General features: G+C 35.7%; 2 protein-coding genes across 3 annotated transcripts; one reads left to right on the top strand and one right to left on the bottom strand.

Moving 5' to 3' along the window:
* Positions 1-2,444: 2,444 nt before the first annotated feature.
* LOC128166849 (DNA ligase 1-like) lies at positions 2,445-26,191 on the bottom strand. The gene is made up of 24 exons (XM_052832274.1): positions 26,097-26,191; positions 22,661-22,714; positions 22,248-22,437; positions 21,627-21,723; positions 21,327-21,535; positions 19,421-19,532; positions 19,262-19,324; positions 16,373-16,439; positions 10,000-10,104; positions 9,806-9,862; positions 9,182-9,354; positions 9,015-9,079; positions 8,364-8,465; positions 7,971-8,139; positions 7,706-7,805; positions 7,517-7,602; positions 7,131-7,246; positions 6,779-6,985; positions 6,398-6,614; positions 6,088-6,170; positions 5,799-5,951; positions 5,355-5,552; positions 2,999-3,091; positions 2,445-2,613 (listed from the first exon to the last, which is right to left on the bottom strand). Exons 1-24 carry the CDS (start codon positions 26,111-26,113, stop codon positions 2,533-2,535), a joined length of 2,814 nt encoding a protein of 937 aa, XP_052688234.1. The 5' UTR covers positions 26,114-26,191; the 3' UTR covers positions 2,445-2,532.
* LOC128166853 (complement C1q tumor necrosis factor-related protein 2-like) lies at positions 12,328-16,366 on the top strand. 2 transcript variants are annotated; one of them, XM_052832279.1, is made up of 4 exons: positions 12,328-13,022; positions 13,579-13,791; positions 15,023-15,157; positions 15,849-16,366. In XM_052832279.1, exons 2-4 carry the CDS (start codon positions 13,590-13,592, stop codon positions 16,256-16,258), a joined length of 747 nt encoding a protein of 248 aa, XP_052688239.1. In that variant the 5' UTR covers positions 12,328-13,022; positions 13,579-13,589; the 3' UTR covers positions 16,259-16,366. The 2 variants fall into 2 exon arrangements, with proteins under 2 accessions (XP_052688239.1, XP_052688238.1); XM_052832278.1 differs by having other exon boundaries at positions 15,023-15,166.
* Positions 26,192-26,197: the final 6 nt, after the last annotated feature.

The following is a 26,197-nucleotide window of genomic DNA, read 5'->3' as shown; positions in this document are numbered from 1 at the left end:
TTTGTTTTTTTCGGAACTGCTTGCAGCACGGTATGATGGACAAAGGTCAACTCTTAGGTCATTAATGACGTGATCGACAGTCTATTCGGGACATTTTGTTTTCTGACGAGGGTTTCTTATTCCCAGACGTAGTATACATTTCAGACGGTACGGAGACAAATGGTTTCATTTTTATGTCCCGAATTGTACACTAGTTGACAGCGAGATACAGCACTGTAGATCCGTTGTGCGAGGTCGTAGGCCGAGGTCGGAGTGACAGAAAACCCAGCACAGAGCAATATCAAGGGAAATTGTCGTCGATGCGTATTGTTCTAGTGGAGAAAAATCGTAAACAAAGAAACTAGTCCGATATTTTTATTTTGTTTAAACCAACTGCCATGTTTTAGCGTCCTTATTCCAAGAACCCTCATACAATAGCTTTGTTATTTTAAAACATCCAAGTTGTTGGTCCAATAATTTTGTTTATGCTTTCTCAACAAAATTTTAACAAATTCTGAACTTGTACATATTTATAGCGGATTCATTATTGTTATCTGTTGGGCATTGGAACTTTTTTTGGTTTTGTTTTGTATATATTATACATATACATATGAACATCAAAAGATGAAATAATATCAAATTAATACTATTTTATTCAGATGATGGCGATTTGACGGTTTTATTATTTTTTCATTTTTTGCATAAATGACTTAGAGCACTGATGCAGCTTTTCCTGATGCCTTAACCCACAGCATTAAAAAACAAGTTTCATTTCTTCAATAATGAAGTGGTCCATAATTGAACGATCTGTCGGTCGAGTGATGACGTCATCTACGTTAAATCGGTGGTATCAATTGAACCGTTCTGACAGTAAAATCCCAAGATCGGCGCAGAATGGAGTGCATTTATCGGCTTTCTGTTCAGCAGGTGTATTTCTGTAGTGTCGTGCTGTTTCAATAAACCATTCAACTCATCACCATACGCAGGTTTTAGTTATGGCGGCTTTCTCTCGGCACGCGACCGGAGATCGTCTGATCCGATGCAAGACCAAATACCCGGCTCCTACAGAGAAATTGTTTAATATTTATAGGCTGTCGTCTATTCACCCTGCAGACAACTACTTCAACCTTTTGACCAACAGACTTATACCAGCGCTACTTTGCAAATGTTTATCGAAAGAACTAAACCCTCTCCCTTTATTATTAAACGATACAAGTTTATAAATAGCTGCAATCTTAGAAAGTCTTAACAAATTGAAACAAGAGCCGGGGTTGTTGATGTGACAGCCTTAATCCTGTCCATAACAACAAGCCTGAGAGAGCTGCCGACCACCGACTGGCGACCAAGCCTCTCCCAGCTGTCCTCGATACCAGATGATGACGTCAGCAGGACTCCATTCTATTAAATGTTTATAAAGACAAGAATATGGCTACAGAAATAGATTTTTCTCTGCTGAACATATCCTTCTTTTGCCGGCTAATCAATGAGAAAGAAGGGTTCGTACGCAGTCATTCAGAGCTATTTGATTTCATGTCTTTAGAGATAACATTTCTAAGAATGATGCCTAAATTGGAAATGCCTTTTCCCCATAGCCAGTCTATCGTTACAGCGCCGTTAAAACAACCTTCTGCACCCGTTAAATTAAAGAGCTGACAGATTGCCAGCTAACTAGCAGGACAGCGAACGGCGGAAAGCACCATCAATTCCTACATGCCTCAAAACCCTCTTCATGTTCACATGAAATTGGTTTTCTTCTTGACTTCCTGTTTATCCAGGCTGCCTGGCTTACAGGACTGGATGTGATTTAGATGTGCTCGCTTCAATATCCTGTCATCGTGAGTCTCTGATTGATAAAGTCCCCATCATTGATTACGCTACAGATCTCTCATCAGCCTCCATCAAAACAAAGCTCACTTACCTAGTGTTATACATTGTGGACTGCAAAACAGGCCCTTAACCAATTAGTAAATACATATTTCAAGGACCCCATGTTTTCTAAAAGAGGGAATTTGAATTGTAAAAGCATTTTAACCCAGGACTAAGATTAACAGCAGAACTCTCACAATAGTCATCTTATCACCAACCCTTGATCAAAAAACACCTATAAAGCTTTTTGCTCCATTGGGGGTGTGGGGAGTGAAGGAAAGGGGTTTTGAGGATGATTTGGTTTGCTGGGCTGGGGTGGGAAAATGTTTGAAGACCTTTTTATGTCTCTTACTTGATGAGTTTATTTTCAATTTTCCAGTTGGTTGTGTGTCTCACATCTACCTGACACCCCCAACCCATCACTTAAGTCCTCCCACTGGCATTTTCATTTTCTACCTGACACCCCCAAACCCATCACTTAAGTCCTCCCACTGGCAGTTTCATGTTCTACCTGACACCCCCAAACCCATCACTTAAGTCCTCCCACTGGCAGTTTCATGTTCATATTGTTAACCTACCAGGTATCTAGTAATCAAATTCCAAGAGGAATAACTCTTTTTCCTGATGTAAAAATGTATTTGTATAATAATTTACAATTCATACTATAAATTAAATGTAAATGTATCTTCAATAAAAGTCTTCAACCTCCTCCTTTTCAGATTTTTGTTGATTTTGAATTTGTTGTTGGCTTTTGTAGAGTTCTGCCACCTGAAATGGAACAAAAAGTTTCACATCAAATAAATGACATTGACATGCTGCTAGAAATGCATAGACTGGTACATGTGTTAGAACATTAAAATGTTAAATTCTGAATGCTGTAATAATCATAATTCTTGCCATATAAAACTTCCATCTAAAATAATTATTCTGTATTAAAAATTTATACATTAAACAATTTGCTATTATAATTAAAAGATTATTATCACAAAACATGTATCTTCAGCTTAAAATTGTTTAAATAACAAATGTATTTCATTCAAACAAAAGAAACAGAAGAAAATGAAAAGATTACAAGATCAGCATGAATTATCAAAATCCTCTAGCCTTTAACGGCAGGATTAAACAACAACACCCCCACGACTGTGACACTGACCTGGGAGGCTGAAGTGGCATCCTCCGCTTTCTTGTCATCTCTAATTCTCAGGAACCGAGGAAACCTCAAGGATATACCTTTCTCTGGATCAACCTGTAATATTTATAAACTGTTACTATTCTTTATACGGTATATCTACATGTACAACATGTTATATTATAAGTACATGTATTTACATTTCCTGGTGTCTCTGTGCATAATTGCTTTTTAATTTTGTTGTTATTTCTTGTAAATGTGCAAGTAAACCATTTTACATATAAGAAACAAGAGGCCCATGGGCCACATCGCTCACCTGAGGAACAATAGGTATGATAACGTCAGCCTAATGGAGTCTTAATACAAATAATCTGGACAATGTACACTAATACATGTAGATCCTGTATAAATAAAATCCATTTTTCCCCCTTGGAACTCGGATAGCCCTGATTGCTGCCAATATTTACAAGAGCAGACTTTAATCACCGCTCCTGCACATATATAGGGACTCAACGTTACGAGGCAGGGATGACCGCACACCTACGCAACTTAACAGGTACCAACGTTAACGCAAGCAGAGATAACGCAAGCAGGGATGACCGCACACTTGCGCCAACAGCTCAACCTAACGCAGGGAGTGCCGCACACTTGCGCTAGAAAGGCCAGAACACCAGCTCCACTGCAACCACCACCAATACAAGCAGGTATGACCGCACACTTGTATTAATGCGATACAGGGCAGGAATGACCGCACACTCTTTATCGTAGGTTAGAAAAACACGAAGATTAGATAGAGCAGGGCTGTTAACATCCACAATCTCTCCGTACCTGTTCAAATTAACCCCAAACAGTCGCTCATCGCATTGCAATAGACACTGTCCCTATATATGTGCCGGCCTAAAATAATTCATAGTATCTAAAAATTGGAAATCAAAAATAAACAAACTAATCCGGCCTAACCCAAAACTACTTATGCAGAACAACTTATATACATTGAATATTTATTATTGTATAAAAATAATCATCACAATAATTGGTTAACAGTGGATGCATTAATTAAAATAATCAAGAATCAATAAATCAAGGGCAATAACTCAAAACAGTAATACAAAAAGATTATAATGAACAAATAGCTGCCTGCTTCAATTTTATAGTTATATCACATGTTGAGTATTGCAGTTCTCAAAAAGATCCTTTACAATTGTTTATATATGGGAAATTTAGCTACATCAAACTCTGAACCTTCTTGTGAGGCCGAAGAATTGTCCTGGAGCCAAAGTCTTAATAATTATAAAGAATCATCTTGCTAATTAGTTTCTGAGAAGATATTTAAAGATTTACTCTCTATATATTCCTATGTAAAACTTTAACACAACACCCCCTATGTGGCCTCACCCTACCCCCAGAGGTCATGATTTTCACAACTTTGAATCTACACTACCTGAGGATACTTCCCACAAGTTTCAGCTTTCCTGGCTGATTAGTTTCTGAGAAGAAAATTTTTAAATATTTACTCTATATATTCCTATGTAAAACTTCGACCCCCCCCCCCCCCCATTGTGACCCACCCTACCCCCAGGGATCATGATTTTCACAACTTTGAATCTACACTACCTGAGGATGCTTCCAAACAAGTTTCAGCTTTCCTGGCTGTTTAGTTTCTGAGAAGAAGATATTTAAAGATTTACTCTATATATTCCTATGTAAAACTTCGACCCCCCATTGTGGCCCCACCCTACCCCCGGGGGTCATGAATTTCACAACTTTGAATCTACACTACCTGAGGATGCTTCCACAGAAGTTTCAGCTTTCCTGGCTGATTAGTTTCTGAGAAGAAGATTTTTAAAGATTTACTCTATATATTCCTATGTAAAACTTCGACCCCCCATTGTGGCCCCACCCTACCCCCGGAGGTCAGGAATTTCACAACTTTGAATCTACACTATCTGAGGATGCTTCCACAGAAGTTTCAGCTTTCCTGGCTTTCTGGTTCTTGAGAAGAAGATTTTTGAAAATATCTTGAAATTTTTCATTAATTTCTAATTATCTCCCCTTGAAAACGGGTGTGACCCTTAATTTTCAAAACTTTGAATCCCCTTTGCCTAAGGATGATTTGTGCCAAGTTTGGTTGAAATTGGCCCAGTAGTTCTTGAGAAGATGTTGAAAATGTGAAAAGTTTACGGACAGACGGACGGACAGACGGACGACAGACAAAATGTGATCAGAATAGCTCACTTGAGCTTTCAGCTCAGGTGAGCTAATAAAAAATAAAATTTCGATTTAAATCGTGTCCAAGTCCCTTTAAATCCTTTATGTTGTGATATAACATCAAATAGTTGTAAAGGTCATTAACCAATGAGCCTGGGTCAGCAGTACTTACGATTCCTGCAGCGGCGAGATGTGTGGGAGATATAGAGAGGTCAGCACACTTGACCTCCCAAACCTGCACTGCATCAAACCAGTGGTCTGGTTCTACAGAGGAATCGTAGCGATAATATGGTTTAGGCTTTTCTGTGACATGGTCCTTGAAAAATGTGGCATGTTTTTCTAAATCAGCATCAGTAAATCCTGTTCCAATCTGCATTACAAGTAAAATGGAAAATAGTAGTAGTTGCTCAATATTTACGAGTTCACATGTTACTATATGGCTGATACAAAAAAAGTCGATGTTTCTCATTAATTGATAAAAAGTTTTAAACCAAGGTAGGAAAAATTTGTAAGTGTCCCCAACATGCATGTATATGTATAAACCACTTTAATATGACTAAATTCCACTATTAATTCAATGTTTTTTGCACTTTTACATAACTAATGAGAAATGTACCTTGCATATGGATTGAAACTCTTCATTTTCTTCGTCGTAGCAGCCCAGTAGGAATCCCCCGTATTTGCCGGTCCTCTTTCCTGTCCCCAGGAATCCCCCCATCACCACCAGGTCTAGGGTGTCCCCAACCCCGTCCAAGTAGTCCTTCTTCAGCTGTGTATAGTATATGTATATAAACATGTAATTTATAACCTGTGTATAGTATACGTACACAAACGTTAATTATAAGGAAAAAAAAACCTAACAGATTTTGGCTCTATGCTATCACAAGTTGCCTAGACATATATACCTTGAGCCAGTTGTGAGATCTTTTGGCAATTTCATAGGTGGCATCCACATCCAGAGTTTTCACCATGAGACCTTCACAGTTTCCTGAATTATAATCACAGTCCGTATCAAGGTCATCAATTCATAAACATTTCTCTTTTTTCATTTAAGAAGAAAAAAAGAAGAGATCCTAGAGTATAGCCTACTCCAATACTACAAGTATGTCTTAAAAAATTACTATTGCTGGATTTACATTTAATTCAGTGAGATAATATTCAATATATTATAATATCAATGTTCGATCAATAATTAGTGCATAACTTTTTTATTACCTTTAACAGATTCGTCAAGAAACTCTGCGATCTCGTCAGTGTTTGATGAAATCATGGACTTGGCAAATACAAACTCTCCCTCCACTTCTTTGAATGAAGAGTGCAGGAGTTCTCTCCTCTTCCTGAAAGGCTCCTTCACCAGGGACTTTCCATTGAGAAACAGCAGGTCAAAGGCATACACACACACTTGGATCTTAATTTCTGAGGCATCAGCATCCTAAGAATTCAATTTCAAACAATTAATTTGTACCAGTAGTTACTGTTAATCTAGTTAAATAGTGTTTGTCAAATTTCAAAGAAAATGTTATCTTGCAAACTTTCCTACTTTTAGACATTTGCTAAACTCTGTCTATTTCATTTTCAGAGTTAAATATAACTCACCTTCCTCTTCCTGTGGCTAAGAACTTGGAATGGCTGGATCTGTTTCTTCTCTGCATCCCAGGCAACAGCCTCCGAGTCGATGACACAGGATGTGACCGAGTCGTTTCGTACCTTGGGGATCCTGGCGATGATGTCTGGGTACTTGCTTGTGTTGTTCTCCGAGTTCCTGCTGTATATGTGTACCTCGCCATTCTCCAGAATGTGAATCTATGTAGACACATATTTTCTTCTTCATTTAATTCAGTTAAAAATACCATACAATGCCTTGACTATTCTCATATATAATCAAATCAAACACACAAGGATGGGTAACATTATATTCTAAACAAGTTTAACAAGTAAACAACAATACCTGTGCTCTCTCTCCGTCATATTTATATTCACATGTGAAGTCTGCCTCGTCAAAACGTTTGAAAACTTCACTAACTCCTTTGGTAGGATGTGCTAACATGGGTTTGAGTGGAACACCTTTAAGTGTAAATAAATATCATCGTACATATTACTGTAGAATATACTAATAATTCATCATAACAGTAGAATACACTGTAAATATGGTAATATAATAGCACTGTTTTAACGGTAGAATAAATCTCATGATTATAACTGTAGATGCACCCTCAAAGTAAATTGTCAACCTAAATGTTCCAAATGTGAAGAAAAAACCAAACTGGTCATCAATAAATTATCAACAACCTCTACTTGGCCTTTACAATTTACATGATAATTTCAAAATCTCACCCGGGGTAAGTTTACAATGGTTTGGTAGTTCCTCAATGCCATACTTTATCAAAGCTGGGATAATGGCATCATAATTTGGACACTCACTAAAACAAGGATTGACAGATATATTTTGATGGCAATCATTAGATAATACAATGTAATATAATAATTCATATAACACCCACTTAATTTTGATGTCACACTTACCAGTAGGTTGTCTTGATTACAAGAGTACATTCCTCCATTTTCTTTTTCAAGGTATCAGCTCCCATACCTTTACCAGCATCCAATACTTCCGGAGGAAATTCTGTGAGGATACAATGTATAACATGTTGACATCAATACACAAGGCTTCGAACGATATGTTCAGAAAATAAAATGATACAAATAAACATGCTCGCGAGCCTTAACTTGTAGAGAATCAGTTACCAGGAGCCCCTACCCGAGAGAACTGGGAACTTCTCTCACATACCTTGACCTGGAGGTGTCCTGAACACAGCATTTCCCAGGGCGGTCAGCACACTCTGCTCCGCAAGGCCGATCCGGAGCTTCCCGCCCAGCGAGCGGATCAGGTACCGTGCCTCACACTGTCGGCATGCCACAAACATACCCTTAATCTTTTCTATCTTCTTTGTCATGGCCTACAAATTTGATGATTTAAAAGCTTTCATAAATATAAATCCTGTAGAAGCAATAATATTAAACAATCTAAAATATGCTTAATAATACTATGCTGAGTGAAAATAAGCCTGGGCTATGATCTTCCTCTCCTATTTCTATTTTAAATAATATAAATGTATAGTTTAAATAATTAAAAAAACAAGTTTTACAAGTAGTATCACCACAGAATTTATTGTTTACTTACCGCATTGCCTGACATGCCTGCTATCTCTTTGAGCTTATTAAACACTGCTGGTACAGTCAACTTTGGAGGAGCAAACATCGTTCTCTGGGAACTCCTACTCGTCTACAAGAGAAAAAAGCACTGTAAGAGTTTTAACAAGACTTTGTTCTTCTGTCCAAAAGTCATACTTATGTTTTTTGTGTACCAACTGATTGAGTGAAAATAAAAAATAAATGAATTACTAGATATCATTGAGATGGTGCCCGTTTTATATGGTCCTTCTTAAAATAAGGACATTGGAATGATGGGGGTTTGCTTAGGATCAAGCTTTAATCTTGCAAACATTTTAGTTCAAGGTCATTTCACTTTTAACCAAAGGTACTAAAGCACTCTTGAGGTAAGGTATGAGCCAGATACGATGAAAGGAAGTTTTGGACAAGGAATTAACAAAAAATATATATACTGGTTCTAAGTATGTATAATTGCACACCTTTAAACAAAGGCACTGGGAAGTTTGACACAGAAGGGGTTTTTCATATATTAGACATAAAGTTAAACAGACAAACTATTCACTTCACAGAGAAAGCCTTAAGAATCGAATCCACCATTTTTTCTATGTAATAGGTATTATATAGACCAGCCCATTGTTTAATCAATAACCACTCCTCATACCTCAGCCACTAGTCCTAGGTCCCCTTTCTCCTGAGCATCAGCTTTAATTTTGTCAATTCCTCGACCTACAGTAGAAATTCAAAATATCAAAATTTGTGCTAGAAGCTCTCTTACTTCAGTTTTAATCACTGATATAGTGAAATTTCCTTCCATCTTTCTGTTCCCACCTGTTGCCTGGGCAATGGCCTTCATCAGAACTGTCTCCCCTATTCCCAGCTCCAGACCTTCGTACGCCGGGGCTAACTTGTTCAGACAAAGGTACACACACTGAACCAGATCACTGGAGCTCAGAGCTATTACCGACCGGAAGAAGTTGCAGAGAATCTCTATTGTTTTCAGTCTGAAAGCATGTCAGAGGACTTCATAACCATATCAATCAAAATGGTACAAGTCTGCAAGTCCCTAGACCTAATTTATCCAACATTGCTCTACATCTGGACAAAATATACACTTACATCTTAAAATGAAAACTGTTTTGCAAGGAATTCAAATTTCAGTTCAGCTCAGACAAGCAGTAAGTGGCATTAAGAATCTTTAAAGGAGTCATTGTCAGAATGTACTTAAGTATTACACCATTTGTTTTACATTTTATACTTTATCATAGCCAGCCTTTGGTTCTTTTTTTTTTAAATCTAATACGTGTCCCTTATGGTTACAAATTGGCTAAATTTACTGATTACAAGTGACCAAAAGCTGTTTCAAATTACTGTCTCAGCAATGATCGAATGATGGTGAAGAGACATTTAATTTGACTTCAAAGTTTCAATGACAAGTAGTTATAAGATATTTACCTTCCAGAAATGTTCTCAATTGCTTCAAAAGTCTTGGCTAGAGCCAGGTAGGGAACTCTGTGGAAGATTGGAAGCAAGAATGAGACTCTACATTTTCATTACACATTAAAACAAATATGAAATGCATAAAGAGCAAAAAGCAATTCTCTCAAATGAACAATGACAACACATTCCATTTCCTAAATAAAACTTACTTTTCATTTCGTGTCCAGACTGCATCTTCGATGGGATGATAGTTTGATTTGGCTGGATCATATCCTCCATGCTCTCTCTTCTCTGACAAACAAGCCTTCTTTACACTGAAAGATGTGTTACGAACAATGATAATGTAAAACAAATTTAGTTCAAACACAACTTTATTACCTCAATTTACTTGTGGTAAACTGGTTTGTATTAGAACCTTTGGAATAAACAATAAGAAAATACATTAAAAGATATATAAACTGCTGTGGAAAAAATTGATGATGGAGAGGTTTTGGCAAACCTTTCAAATCTTTTATCATACCAGTGAAGTTTGTTTACACTACAGGTGGGCAGCAAGAAAATCTGAATGGTGCATATACTGAGACCTACTAAAGGTCTTAAGGTCTGTCGCATGACGTCAGCAGGAGCATTCCAGACTATTTTACTGTTATCAGCTTTTATTATTAGTGAAATGTGAATATTGGTTTTGGCAATATCAATTCATTTTAGGATGCTTGTACACACATTTTTCGTTATTTAATGTGAAATGACAATTATATTTAACAATTTAGATTGAATTGGGGAATTCAATGAAAAACTGACAAACTGTATAAAGCAGTCATGTACATACACCATATTTTAACATTTTTTACCCCACTTGGTATTTTTTTTTCTTTGCATACTTTGATAGGATATATAATTTACAAATGTAGCAATTTTGAGTGAGTTTGAACCATTATTAAAAAAATTATAAACATTTTGAGATGCCGATATGTATTTTTCAAGGTTGAAAAATTGGATTAAAATGCACTGCAAATGCCATAATATACATACCTACAAGTTTTAATGGCCTTAAATTGATAATACAAACATAAATAAGGATTGTAATTAACTTCACTAAGATTTGCTTTTATACATATATGTGGAAATAAGATAAAAAATCAGTTAAGTTGGGAAGCAGTTGTCGCTATAATTGCTCTGATAGTGTACCGTATTTTCCCGACGACTCGTCGATGCGGACGACTCGTCGAATTGCTCATTTTTAGCCAAAGTTTTAACAAAATCCTACGATACGTCGATTCAGACGACACGTCGAACTTATCGCTTCAAAATGGTGTATAAAACTGCAGTAACATTATCAGTGTTTGATGCCACGATGTCCCCGATATTGCTACCAATTATTATTAATGATAAACATTTAAACAATTACTCTTTATACTTATGCATCATATTTTCAAATACCGACAACATCTACAAAGTCGCTTGCATTGTAAACAATTCCCGATATCGCGTGTTATGCAAAACTAAACTTACTTTGACAGAAATATTTTATTCCCATGCATTAAAATAATTATCCACTCTGACTATCGCCAGTGTATTCGCCATTACGTAACCAGCCACCTGTTGACTCGGCGCGTGGTCAATGTTTGTTTAACAATTTCCGGTGTCAGAGGCATGCACCTGTCTCGTGTCGGACTTCAAAAGGGGGATCTCAAGTGCAGAAAGCTTAGCAATTACTATGATTTGATTAAACTTGTTTACTTTGTATCCAGTAATACATTTACACGCTATTATTTTACAGAGACACTGTTAGAATAGATCGATCATTTGTACGACTTGATAATGACGATATACGACATACATACGTTTTCTAAATTTTTTATAATCAAAGAATTGGACAATAATTAATTCATGACCTATAATCACTCTTATAACGGTACTCTTTATGTACACAGGGAGTGAAATTGCCGTATAGATGTCAGCCTTAGCAAGATAATTAACACAATCGGGATCAGTCTACCGTATAAACAATAGAGTTGATAATTGCCGATTACGTATTTTAAGATTGATTTTGACCGTAAAATATTTCTTATTCATACTTTCCACTAACAACTCTTTACTAATAAAATAATAAAACTTTAAAACATTCCCCGGACCTACTGCAATATTTTTATCCATCCAAGTTTGGTTTCAATTTTACTGCGCAATATTATCTTCCCACTATAGTGATATATGGAATCATGTGACAATGTGTTTATAAAAACGGAACGGTAAAACTTTTAATTGATTAAAGACAATGCACCATTGTTCAATAACTGTTATTAATATGTATTCTAGTGTTAACAGATGAGTGAAAATGATAATAATTAAAGATGAACATTGAATTCAACAACGTAATTTTCAACTACACAGCCAGCTCAAGATGATTAAAACCAAAATTTTTAATACTATTTTTCACAATTTTCTGACCTCAAGCCTAAGACAAGTCTATCAAGACGATAAGTCGAGTGCTCTGCTTCAATGAAAAAAAATACTGACTTATCGTCGGGAAAATACGGTATCTGTGTTAGCTCCCACAGCATGAAAAATATATTTGCAACATACCAATATTTCAGTTCAATTTTGATTGTTTACATATTGCTCTTCAAATTTAAACAAAAATTACAAAGATTAAATGTTGATTTGAAAAATTTGTTGTATCAAAACAAAATGACAGAAAAAACTCTTCATTTAGAATAATGACCATGAAACTCAAGCTTAATGAGAAAACACAAATCATCTGAAACTTGAATTCTCCCAAAACAGCAAACCATTGGTTAACAATCATCATTTTCAGAGTTTTGTACATCATTACAATATATTAATTTACTGGAATCAATATAACCACCAAAAAGACCTCAACACAATCATCAAATTTTAATGGAAATTCTGTGCATCAAAGTCAAAATAAATGATCTCATTATCTCGTTTTTGCAGAGTCTGGACTGGACAAAAAAATGGTTTAGTGAATCAAATTACATCATCAGTGGTCCCTGCCATTACCCAGGGTCCAGTTAGCCCAATACATCAGGGAGTCGGCACTCCACTCAACGCTGAACCAGAGATAAAGCTAAGTGCAGACGTCGTCGCTATGTTATAGCCGTCATCAAATCTTATCATCACTCACAAAGGACATTCATTTGTGTGCTAATTGGTTCTCCAATACTAAGATGGTGAGAATTAAAGAGGCTTATTAAAAGTCTACTTCTTATAGGTAAGATTTGTTTTTATATATCTTGTGAACATATTTTAAATCATTCACTGATACAATACACTGATGGCTTTTTATAAGGATTTAATTTCTCTAATTTTCAAATGACAAATAGAAGCCTTTCTTATTAAACAATATGATCGTCATCTTTTTTTCTCAAATCATCATTCACAATGTTTTATAATAATGCATGGACATTTTGCAATTTTACAGCAATCAAATATCAAACAATCTATGTCTAAATACCTGTTTCAATTAAAACTTATCATTTTGCTTAGACAGATAAGAATCATAGTGTATAATATTTGTGTGTGGGTTTTTATTTTTATTTTTATTTTTTTTTGGGGGGGGGGGGGTTGAGAGGGGGCTGGGGGTGGAGAATAGACAAAGATTATGTATGGCATGACTGAGTTGTGACTACCTCTAAAAGGGAAATGTCATTGAAGACAGAGTAATAGTTGATTTATATTTGGTCCATCCATTTTTTCTCGAAATGAAATCAATTAACTTTTCCTTGGCCTGTTGATTGAGTGTAAATCTTGGTTGATCTCTGTTCTAGACCAGCTAATAATGCCGGTAATTCCAGTCCTAGTCCTTCTCTGTCTCCCAGCACTGAGTGCCAGGCCGGGAAATATGAAAGACGACTACTGCTCCGGCCCCCCAGGGATTCCTGGAACCCCTGGGGTGCCTGGTCATAATGGGGCCAATGGAATTCAAGGAGAGAGAGGCCCAAAGGGGGAGAGAGGGGACCCCGGTCACCCTGGGATCCAAGGTAAGACATGCACCTTTCTACTATTTAGAAGGTGGTGAATATGATATTAATATTATCATAGTAAGTTTGGGATTCCATGTAAGATTCTGTCAGACAGTTTGTTGCCATGGACTATAAATAGTGAGCTTGTGATTTTTACTGGAATAATGTAGTGAGCACATGAGACAAGAGGTCATTAAATTTGCTATCAGGACTCATTCTGTCAATGAGGCAATGACAATCTCAGCGTTGATAAAATAACTTACGACCCAGCTAATTAAGCATATTTTATCCCACTGGCACACTAACACCGGTCGCCTCATACAACCTGTAGTTTTGTCACTTTTCCTGCTGTCAGAAAATGTTAGTTTATTTGTCTTAATTAAAATACATGGAAATGTAAATGATGGCCTTCAGTTGGGCCTTCAGGAATTGCAGCAGGGATGGAGCCAGTTGCCTTGATGCACAGGTGATGTCGGCATGCATGGAGTCAAGCACCAACAGACTTTAGGATTACGTAAAACGCTACTGTGTTTTCCTACATACCACATCTATCCCCTAATCACTCTGGTTCTGGTCATACTGTTAGGCAGCTTTTCTTTTTTGGTACTTTTTTGCTGAAAAGCTTTATGGAGTGGTAGCTTGCTTTCTAATAGCTAGCTAGGCTGTGGGGCTTGTTGTTGTTATCACTTGTTCTTGCTCCCGTCCAAAACAAAGGAAGGAATCCATCTTCTTGACAAGGAATTCATGACAAGAAGTGTTCCCATTTGCATACACATGCCTTTTTTCTTCATAATCCTGTAGCGCCAGGAAGGGTTTGCCTTTAAGTTGTCCATGTTGAGGGTCTCTGCCATTTTATGGCTGTAAATTCTCTGCATGATGCTCACTGTTCAAGTACAAATTCCCTGAGTTTGTCCCGACTTCCTTTTTAAGTCAGTAGCATGCCTTTTTTTGTCATTTTGCCTTTCTTTCTTCATTCTTTAAATTTAAATTTAATGAGAAGGAACTCCTGTTCCATAATAGAACTACTATAGTCAGCATGAGGCTGATTAAAGTAAGATGTTCACATTATCTAATTACAAATTATCTACTCAGATTTATTGTTGTTTGGAGAAAAAGTAAGTTTATAAACATTTTTAAAAGATCATATTCATAAAATATTCATCTACAACCAAGAACTCGTGGACATTTTTATACAATGTATTTTACCACTTCTGATGTACAACCCTCCCAAATTCTGCATTTCTTACAGGTGTGCAGGGCTTAATGGGACCACCAGGTGGCTCAGGTGAAAGAGGAAGAAGAGGTAAAAAAGGTTACACTGGAGAAAAAGGACAGAAAGGAGAACTGGGGCGGATTGGGGTCGAAGGAAGACTAGGACCCAAAGGTCAGAAAGGTCAGAACCAGTACATAGTTTTAAAAATAGCTCAGACACAAATGAGTGTTAAAGACGATTTGATTGATGCATTACTGAAAACTCATAAAACTTTTAAGACTGATTTGTACTATCAAATATTTATAAAATGAAAGAAAAAGTGAGGAATCTCACAAGCCTCATACTCCCCTATTACTTGACAATAATAAACATAAATAATGACAGGTTATGCATCAAATACACAAAATAACTTGATAAAGGACATAAGGTACAAAAAAAGCTGGACCGACTGAAGGATGGATGGACAGACTGACTGACCAGTCAAACACATTATACTCCTCGCAACTTTGTTGCGTGGAGTATAATTATGGTTCTATCAATAGCTGCAAATAAAACTATCCAAAACAAAAGACCCACACCATTAAGTCACAGTATAATACAGTAATGCAATGGATGCAGAATGTTGTAGATAATGTTCCTCCATCATCATAGCATAAAGTTGTTCTATACTCTAATCAAGTATAGCAGTATGCAATCATTCCAATTATACCATAAAGGCATTTTTAAACATGGTTTGATCTGCCTGGTCCCTGTAGAGGCAAAAAAAAACACATGGTACAAAAAAAAAAAGAATTACAAATAGAAAGCATAATACTTTACAACACAAACTGCTTCAGTATGACAGTATGAACTCTATTTCTAGGTGAGCCTGCAGTTCTGCCCCCTTCCATTGCATTTTCGGCCAGTAGAAGCTCTCCCCTGGGTCCTGTGCGGGAGGAGACCATCATTACCTACGACCAGGTGTTCCTTAACCTGGGCGACTCGTTCGACATCTTCTCCTCCCACTTTGTGTGTAAGGTCAATGGAACCTATCTGTTCACAGCCCACATACTGGGCACACAGAACAACGATGCCTACGCCTGGATCATGTTTAATGGTCAGCCCATGGTGCCCATGCACGGGGATCACCAAGCAGGGTATGGGACAGGGAGTAACACACTGATTTACCACTTGGTCCGAGATGACCATGTGTGGGTACAGCTGATGAAGAACTCCTCCCTACTTAATGACTACTCAACCTTTTCAGGTTATCTAATATACAAAGATGTTTGATGTTACAACTGTTAATTTACATATTTGTTTAATGTGTGTATATTCTCTTTTTATGGTGAGTTTGTAAGCATGTTTGAGAGAAAGATGTGCAGAGAGATAGAGTTAGAGTTTTACCTCTTATCATCACTGGATTTTTTATCTTCACTTGATGAATCTTCCACTTTTGGTTCAGTTTTTGGTGCTAAAAGAAATTAAAAAACTTTGCAAAATCAAAAACTATTTTTCAATCTCTCCTTGCTTTGAGGGAAGAGTTTAATTTGTCTTTTACATTATTCTTTCTGAAAATGTTTACCCCTATTCTCTGCTATGAATGTGTTATTAAGAATATGGGAAAATTTGTTAAACACTGTTTACCATTCGCATTGAGAATAATAAAAACATCTTTATATAATTGCTCCTAAAACGTATACTAGTATATGTTTTTTAAGGATTCTGCATAAAATTTGCTTTATCAGAGTGTATGTGATCCAGATTAAAAATCATAATTATACAGTGTGACCAAGTTTTCACAAGAGTTTTTAAAAAATATTTACAACTCTTACAGAAAATACAACAAATAAAACAGAATCTAGTTTAAAAAAACAATTAGCCCCCCTCCCTTGGAAACACCCACAAAGATATTGAACGTAAACTGCAAATAATTAGAATTTTTCTAAGTCATAGGGGCATAACTCTGTCAAAAATTGCACAACCGTACCCAATATTGAACTGGACCTAGATATCATCATGATAAATCTGTATACAAAATTTCATTTCAATATGTTCATCCTCTGCGAAGAAAATGAGCGGAAACTGCAAATAACTCATTGGAATTTTTCTACGTCTAAGGACCATAACTCTGTCAAAAATTGCTTGATCATACCCAAAATCAAACTTGACTTAGATTTATTTAGATAAACCTGTATACCGAATTTCATATCAATATGTGCATCCTCTGCAAAGAAAATAAACAAAAACGGCAAATAAATAGAATTGTTCTACATCCAAGGGACATAACTCTGTCAAAAATTGCTCAATTGTACCCAAACTTGACCTAGATATTATCATGATTAACCTGTATACCAAATTTCATTTCAATATGTTCATCCTCTGTGAAGAAAATGAATGGAAACTGTTGGTGGACCGACCGACATACCGACAGCAGCAAAGCAATATGCCCTCCCTTCTTCGAAGGGGGGCATAAAAATATTAAAGCATTAATAGAAGCAAAATTAGAACTAGACCTATTTTTGTCTCCAACAAAAAGGAAGGGCTTTTCGACAGCCCTTAAAACCCTTCTTTCAATTTATTATATTTTCTCTCAAAATCTGTATTCTAAAAATTAAAAAAATATCATGAGCATATACCCACACGTTAAAATTTAAGAAATTAAATGCCCAAAGAAAGACAACTGCAGAATTTTTTATCCAACTACATCGTTTATTTCTTGAAAAAAAAGTTCTTAAAATTCATATATAAGAAAGTACTCATTTAAGATTCAAGTGTTTTGGTATGCCTAAAGCTCTAATGCTATTCATACATTGAGCAAAGCGAGATAACTCTTGAATTTTTAATTTTTAAAAAATGTGATAACGTTATCATTTTCAGGCCCTTAAAACCCCTATAAGGAGTCAAAAAAGTGGCTCTTTGGACCTAATTTTTAAATTGTACTCTTTATTCTAAACTAATAACTGAAAAGAGTTTGAAAATTGCATGAGTAATAAAAAAGTTATAGTTAAAGGGCTGTTTTTAATACCTACCCCTTCAGGTCCCTTAATTTTCAGAATTTTTTTCCTAAAACCTTTTCCGGTCTGCGCATTTAGTCCCTCATTACAAGTACAAAATATAAAAATATTTGCTTAAAAACTGTTTGAGAAAACGTTTCATGCGTGAATTCAATTTAACATAGAAACTCCCATAGATAATTTTCATCGGCTCATAAAACCGGAAGTACTCGACACTATTCAACGAAACTTGGAATATATCTTAATTACGTCTATTAACACAATATCTATCCTAATCATTTATTGAGCAAAGCGAGATAACTCTTGAAATTGAATTGTGATAAAGTTATCATTTTCAGACCCTTAAAACCCCTATAAGGAGTCAAAAACTGCTCCCTCGGACCATATGTTTTAAATTGTACTCTTAATTCTGAACTATAAACCGAAAAGATTTTGAAAATCGGATAAACAATAAAAAAGTTACAGCTAAAGGTATGTTTTTAATATTGACCCCTTCAGATCCCTTATTTTTTAGAATTTTTTTCCCAGGACCTTTTCCGGTCTGCACATTAGGTCCCTTATTACAAATACAAAATATAAAAATATTTGCTTGAAAACTGCTTGAGAAAACGTTACATGCGTGAATTCAATTTAACATAGAAACTCCCATAGACAATTTTCATCGTCTCATAAAACCGGAAGTACTTAATACTTTTCAATGAAATTTTAAATATACTTTAATTACTTCTATTTGAACAAAATCTTAACCATCTGAGAACATTCCTAAGCTTTTCTGAGTTTTTTATTTTTTCATCCCCCCTTTTCTCAAGTTTGAGGCCTAAAATCTCAAAACTGATAAGAGATAGAAACTCGCCGCAACTTTACTTTTTTAACAACCTGACATGGTTGATCTAACTCTAAAATTACAACGAATTTCCTTTAAAAATAAAAACAATATATTGATTCATTTAATTTCTACTATTTTGCTTGTGTAAACCGGAAGTACCGGAACCGGAAATCCAAAACCTTACATACTGGTGACATATGAAAATGCTATAAGACTAATAATGTATAGTTATTTCTGAAATCCTTTCCGTTTTAAAAAAATCGCTGCCGAAATTCTGTCGAGAAAAAGAAAAATAATAATAAAACATCAGAATAACAATAGGTCTTTTCGACCGAAAGTCGAAAAGCCCTAATTCTTCATTGCCATCTTTATTCAGAGATTCTAATGCCTAAAGGAAAAAATAACACTGGGCTGTAAATCTCTAAGATAAGACATAAATAGAAAAAAACTTACCAAAAAAACTGTGAAAAGTTTTCTGTGGTTTCTTTTCTGCAGTATCTTTTGTGGTCTTTGAACCTGAATTTAAAACAAAGGATCATCTACTTCTAAATTTACTATACATGTTTGTCAGTTTAAATCTCATGAAAATTTAAAATAGCTATGCTTACTTACTTTTCTTTTCTTCAGAAGCATCATTTTGTTTTGTACTCGGAGATTTCTCTTCCTTTTTCTTTTTCTGGTTCTTCGCTGATTTTTTAGTTGACTTTGGTGTTGTTTTAGTTTCCTGTTTAGAATAAGACATGACAACCAAATAATTAACATCATTATTACAGATTTAAACCGATTACTGTAGATTGAGAAATAAACCAGAAATTTTAATAAAAATGCCTTGCTTTTCTCGTAGATCTTATGCATTGCTTTTATTGTCTGGGATCTTTTTGAAAAGTTTTTTTTTTTAAATACCTTGTTGTGGACACTATAATTTATACTGCCCTGATTCTGACACCAACCTTTGCCTCCTTCTGTGTACACTATAATTTATATTGCCCTGATTCTGACACAAACCTTTGCCTCCTGCTGTGTCCACTTTAATTTATATTGCCCTGATTCTGACGCGAACCTTTGCCTCCTGCTGTGTCCACTTTAATTTATATCGCCATGATTCTGACACCAACCTTTACCTTCTACTTAGCTGCAATAATGTAGCCCTCTCCGATTTTTTATATCTGATGTTTACTGGAGAGGGCTACAATTCCACAGGATCTCCGTAATGCTGCAAAATTAATTTTTTAATGCGACTGACTTCGGTCTGAAAAGATCGATTTTATATTTCACTTTCTTTAGATATTCAGGTTGAACAAACTAACCGTATATAAATCAAAACCAGATAAAACGCATCAGCATGTTTACCAGTCGTCTTTTACAGCAGCCATGACAGTTCTCGCGTGATTTTATGGGATGTACAGTTGCAGTTTTGATGGGCTTGATAATGTGAATGTCAGTGTAAATAATTGATCTTACCTCGTTATATCACTAAAACATCATTTAAGGAAATGGTATATAATGGAAAATTCATATTTACCGCGTTAATTATGTTTAAAATAGGGGAATTCCTATATTCAGTTCAAGATCCGCTCCTGAATTCTCATTGGCTGTCCCAAAATAAAACTGGTCAAGGTCAGTAAACATGGCGGACAAATTCAAATTTCGTTGTTGACATACACGAAAAATAACCGATATATGCCAAATATGGACTATACTTGATATTTTTGGATTAATTTATGCCAAAGACATCTACAACGTTTGACTTCAGGTAAGAAATGCAAATGTTATTGTCATCTATAAACAATTTGAGACGAAATCGTTGAGGGAGTGAATCTCTCCCGCACTTGCACCATTACGGAGATCCTATGGAGTTGTAGCCCTCTCCCAAAAAAAAAAAAAAAAAAAATCAGGAGAGGTCTTCATTATTGCAGCTACCTCCTACTGTGTACACTATAATTTATATTGCCCTGATTCTGACACCACCCTGTGCCTCCTGCTGTGTTCACTATAATTTATATTGCCCTGGTTCTCCCACCACCCTTTGCCTTCTACTGTGTCCACTTTAATTTATATTGCCCTGATTCTGACACCGACCTGTGCCTCCTGCTGTGTTCACTATAATTTATATTGCCCTGATTCTCCCACCACCCTTTGCCTTCTACTGTGTCCACTTTAATTTATATTGCCCTGATTCTGACACCACCCTGTGCCTCCTACTGTGTACACTGTAATTTATATTGCCCTGATTCTGACACCAACCTTTACCTCCTTCTGTGTACACTTTAATTTATATTGCCCTGGTTCTCCCACCAATCTTTGCCTCCTACTGTGTACACTATAATTTATATTGCCCTGATTCTAACACCGACCTTTGCCTCCTGCTGTGTTCACTATAATTTATATTGCCCCGATTCTGACACTGACCTCTACCTTCTGCTGTGACACTATAATTTATATTGCCTTGATTCTCACACCACCCTTTGCCTTCTACTGTGTCCACTTAAATTTATATTGCCCTGATTCTGACACCGACCTTTGCCTCCTCCATCTCCATGTCTTCCTCCACAGTTTCCCTCTTGACCTCAACTTTCACCTCATCAGCCTCTGTATTTTTATTTGACTTTTCATTGGAGACTGGCTCTTCCTCCTTCTCCAGCTTGATTTTCTTGGCCGGCGATTCACTCTGAGGACTAAAGGACAGACTCTTCTTCTTATTATTGGGGGTTGTCATACTTTTCCGGGCTGAAAGAACCAATTTTAATCTAACTTATTAATATGTGTTATTCAAGCATACTGTGTAAATGTAAATAAATATCCAGCTATGATCAATAACCTGTTTTTCTGATTGGAAGTCCAAATGGAGACTTTGCCGGTGATTCAACCATCTCAACTTCATCACTCTTTGTCTTCTTGTCTTCAACACCATTAACCTGAAATATACACAAGGAAGGAATATTAATAATAGTTAATTTTCCCAATCTTAGATAATCATTTCTAACTGAAATATTGCAAGTTAATTCATCAATTGGATATGTCTAAGGTGTAAAATGTAGCAGGTGATTTTTGAATATCAAAAATATTGGCAGTCTTAGCCTAGAAAGTTATCTGCCATATTTCTCTTTCATTGCTGCCATCGCTATAACCCCTTAATTAGTCACAGACCTTATAACAGTTCAAAAGTATTATATTCACATTCAAGGTACATTTCCCCTTATGTTTGCATTGGAAATCTGCGACTTTCAATTTCTGATGAATACACATGGCCTAATAATGCACCATGAGCACAAATATAAACGTTATCGCACGTTTTGAATATACATTTATTATTTTAAGATAAAATGTAGTCTGTACATTTATTGGTTTAGCCATTCTCTATTTTAATATGAGATAGGCCAATCTGTTTCTTAGGTATATCAGAACCTTTATACCAAGGATTTGCTGATATGTAATATACCTTGACCGGGTCAGTACTGTTTGACTGGTTCTCCTGTTCTGTTTCCTTAGTTCCCTCCTCCTCGTCATCACTCTCAATAACCCAACATCTCCTTCCCTTTCTTGTCGCCTTTACAGGCGAGTCCTTTGTCGGGGATCCATTATTTTGTTTCAGGGGAGATCGCTCGTCCTTAACTTCATCTTCAATAGCACTGTTAAAGAGAATCAAACATTTGATTCAACAGTATATGGGAACTATAAATATATCATGTTAGAATCAGCAACAGGAATATAATTTCCATCAATTTCAAATATAATCAGCAGTAGTTTCTCCTTGAACAATAACTTTGCATATCAAGAACAGATGTAGGTGGTATGCAATAATCACTGTATTCTTGCTTTGAATCTAAATCTAATGAAATAAATCCGACTCACTTTTTGCTAGTAGGTGTTTCATCTTTCTTGGGCTTTGGAGATGAGAAAAATGATCTGTGTGATGATAAATAGAACTAAAATTAGACAAACTGTACATTATTACTACATTAGATTACAAGTTAAAAGTTTATCAAACATGATGTAATTATAATAGGTTGGGACCAATCGTCCAAATGGGATATAAAAGTGCAAAAAACTAGAACTTTTTTATTATGCTAACCCTATGGTATATCCGCATCAGAATAGGGGAAATGTAGCAACTTTTGGTAAGCATTTTTTGTAACCGTACTATTACGGCGATTAATCCCACAGTATATCTGAAACTTCTTTTGAATAATCTGATGAACTATAGACGTTTAGGAAAACTTGTCTACCAAAGTTGTTGCATTTGATATACATTAAGGCCAAACAAAAAAATATGTTTGTTTACTGTTAATTGCTGAAAAAAAATAGGGTCGGTAGGTAGGATTTTTTGTTCACAAACGTCACATAACCTGATAATACAAAACTCTTTTGCCATGCTTACTTTTGTTTGCCATATGCACCCCTGCGAATGTTATTGTCATTTAAATTTTAGACCACGTGGTTTTATTTAACCCTTTCAGTTTTGCAGTAAAATTCGTGCCTTGTTTATAGTCTTTTTTATAGAATCTAGGTACTTGTAATCAAATATAAAATCTAGAGGTTTATTGATTTTAAACTTTATCTTCATTAATTGGTGGATAAAATGTGTTCTAGAAATACAAAACATTAGTTTTTGTCTGCTGTTGCAACAATTACCATGCTGAGTAGAGATCCCCCCTGAGGATTAATTTTCGATCTGCGCCTGGCCTAGTAATAGTATCAATAGTGCAATAGACTATACTATTTTATGCAGAATGTTCCTTGAAAATGGCTCGATATGCTAAGTTTTTATACAGAACAGACACCCATTATTTTTTTTTTAAAAACATGATACTGAACACCACAAGCATCAAACATGGCCATGATCAAGATGTGCAAAAATGGATTTAAAATGATGTTGAAGGATAATTTTAGGGAAATAAATGCAAGAAATTGATAAGATAACACCACGGAGTTGATGTCTGGTGTTCAATATAGGTTGGATAGCGAAATAAAGAAAATCCAGAAAACTTGTTGTGTTGCCATCCTGTTGCATTCGGCAATGCCAATATCAACTTCATTTGCTTTATGTGTGCGCATTCTTCGAACTGCAGAGAACGTGGACGTAGATGTTGACGCCATTTTTTTTTCCGCTTTCGATTTCAAACGCTTGACAATTAAGATGAATATAAAAGTTAAATGTACCCACGTGTGACTTCGGGATTTCAAACGATGGAAAAAAACCAATTAGGGTCAGCGATTAAATATAGGATCAGTCGGGTAACTGTAAACAAACACATTTTTTTGTTAGGCCTAATATGGATTTTTATCAAAATATACCAAATGAAATTTTTTTTTTTGCACTTTAAATTTATATCCCATCTGAGATACTATATTCTGAACAGGCTATTATATCCCATTTTGGCGATGGGTCCAAAACAGTTTAATTAGGTTGATTATAAAGTCTTCAAAATGAAGGACACCATCATTGGAGAGTTTTTGAAATGAATGTTTAATTATCTGATTATGAAGCCAACATTTCAGATCAGAAACATAAATATATTCTGTCCCGAGTTTTTGCTTCCACCACTTTTCGCTTGATATTTCGATAATAATAAATACCCTTGAATTGTGCTCGAACTCTGTTCATCCACTAATATGAAAAATGTCCAGATTATCTCTTTTGAAATGCCCCCTCTACAGCTTCAAGTTTCAATACTAATCCCAAAATAGAAAGTCTACGGAGATTTTGCATTGCATCAGGTATTAATAAACCCAGATGATAACATTGAAAAATTGTGCGAGGTGTCCTGAGTACTTCCAAATGAAGAAAAGATGTCAACATTTCCCATTATAATTCTCCGTAAGAAATTTGTTTTCATCCTGTAAACTTTTATGGGTGAAAAGAGATAATGTTTCAATGAAGATATCTTGGATATTTTCCATTTCATCGATTTCAACCGTACTTCTTTCACAGGTATGTGTATTTTTATCATCAAAAACTGATGGAAGCAATAACTTGTGACAGACTATAACAATAAATGTTATTTATGTCTCTGGTCAGATGTAGTAAACAATCTGAAATTCAATGATGTTCTCCATGGGTCATTTACTGTATATCAGGTGAACCCATAAGACCTATGGATCAAAAATATAAATGATTTATAGGTGAGAATCTCTGAAAGTATTTAACTGTATCCCTTCTTCCCTTTTTGGGGACACAGAATCTCCGCGATTAGAACAGCCTGTCAACAAACTGAAACAACTAAAGGCCTATAAAAATAATATTGAGCGCAGCTCGCCGGCGCGCAGCGCCGGCTAGCAAAGCGAGCTCTAAGAACCAGTGTGCGCGGGAAAAAGAACGATCGAAACCTACAGTTCATCAAACAAAATTTTTTGTCTATGTCCCATAATGCTCTCTAATGTTTTCACCCGTGGTGCTATGCCAAAAATGGCAGACTTTTAACTCGTAATTTTCTGTGACTTAAAGTTTGAAGACACGTTTTGAGTACCGCATGTGGCATGTGCTTTGGCAAGACTCAAAAGATTTGTTACATGCTTCCATACCTTCGTATTGAGTCGAGAAACGTAAACAAAGACGAACAAAGTCATTGATGACGTCACAGTGCACTCGCGCTATATTTCCAGCAATAAATTTAGAGGTGGATCAAACAAATGAGTGTACTGGCTATTTCAGTATAGTCTGCGATACCTGCCTCATTGACATATGATTTGTTTTTAATCTTTTTGTAATATTGAGATTTTATATATATATACTAGCAAGAGCTATACTTTACTGTCATATCGATCAATTTTAAACTAAATAATTGTGCATGCATGTACAGTAACGTTAGGCAGGTAAGTATATGAGTATGGAGGAAATAAACAATAGGACATTTTAATCTAAATAAAAAGGAATAAAATGAAAAAATAAACAGGTAAAAAAAAATTATGTAGATATTGCATATAGTCAGACCATTAAATTTAAAAGTGGGAAATTACACAGCTACAACAGGTACCGGTGTGTGTGTGTGTGTGTGTGTCTCTCTCTCTCTCTGGGTAGGGGGTTGCGCTGTATGTATCATAACCATTAAAATTAGTACCTTTGGCATACTTATTGTAGAGCAATACTCTCTCAAAAATTCTTTGACGTTCGTTGATACCTAAATAATGATGCAAGGTACAGTATGTGTAATTCTTGCTGCACTCGCCAGAACGGTAGCACCGTAAAACATATTAACTTTTTATTAAAGAATCATTTTTTTGTTATTAAAGACACTTTTGCCGATAAGTGTATCTGTTTGAAAATTGAAATTATTTACGATGCACTTACTTTATGGACTTTTGCATTGTTGGTTACCGTTTCGTTAAAATTGCCGTTTCCCGCCAGATGAAGATTTCGTTAACCCGTACTTAATTCTATTCGCTCAGATA

Source organism: Crassostrea angulata, chromosome 10, assembly GCF_025612915.1.
Source record: "Crassostrea angulata isolate pt1a10 chromosome 10, ASM2561291v2, whole genome shotgun sequence".
Taxonomy (NCBI): domain Eukaryota; kingdom Metazoa; phylum Mollusca; class Bivalvia; order Ostreida; family Ostreidae; genus Magallana; species Magallana angulata.
The sequence above is the reverse complement of the archived record's forward strand: the minus strand, read 5'-3'. Positions and strand labels throughout refer to the sequence as shown.

Excerpts from the sequence above, each read along its gene's own strand:
- LOC128166849 (XM_052832274.1), bottom strand. Across the intron at positions 9,080-9,181 it reads GGCCATTGCCCAGGCAACAG|GTCGAGGAATTGACAAAATT; the intron begins GTGGGAACAGAA and ends TTTCTACTGTAG. Across the intron at positions 7,247-7,516 it reads CCATTGTAAACTTACCCCGG|GTGTTCCACTCAAACCCATG; the intron begins GTGAGATTTTGA and ends TTACACTTAAAG.
- LOC128166853 (XM_052832278.1), top strand. The coding sequence starts at position 13,590 with ATGCCGGTAATTCCAGTCCTAGTCCTTCTCTGTCTCCCAGCACTGAGT. Across the intron at positions 13,792-15,022 it reads CGGTCACCCTGGGATCCAAG|GTGTGCAGGGCTTAATGGGA; the intron begins GTAAGACATGCA and ends CATTTCTTACAG. Across the intron at positions 15,167-15,848 it reads AGGACCCAAAGGTCAGAAAG|GTGAGCCTGCAGTTCTGCCC; the intron begins GTCAGAACCAGT and ends CTCTATTTCTAG.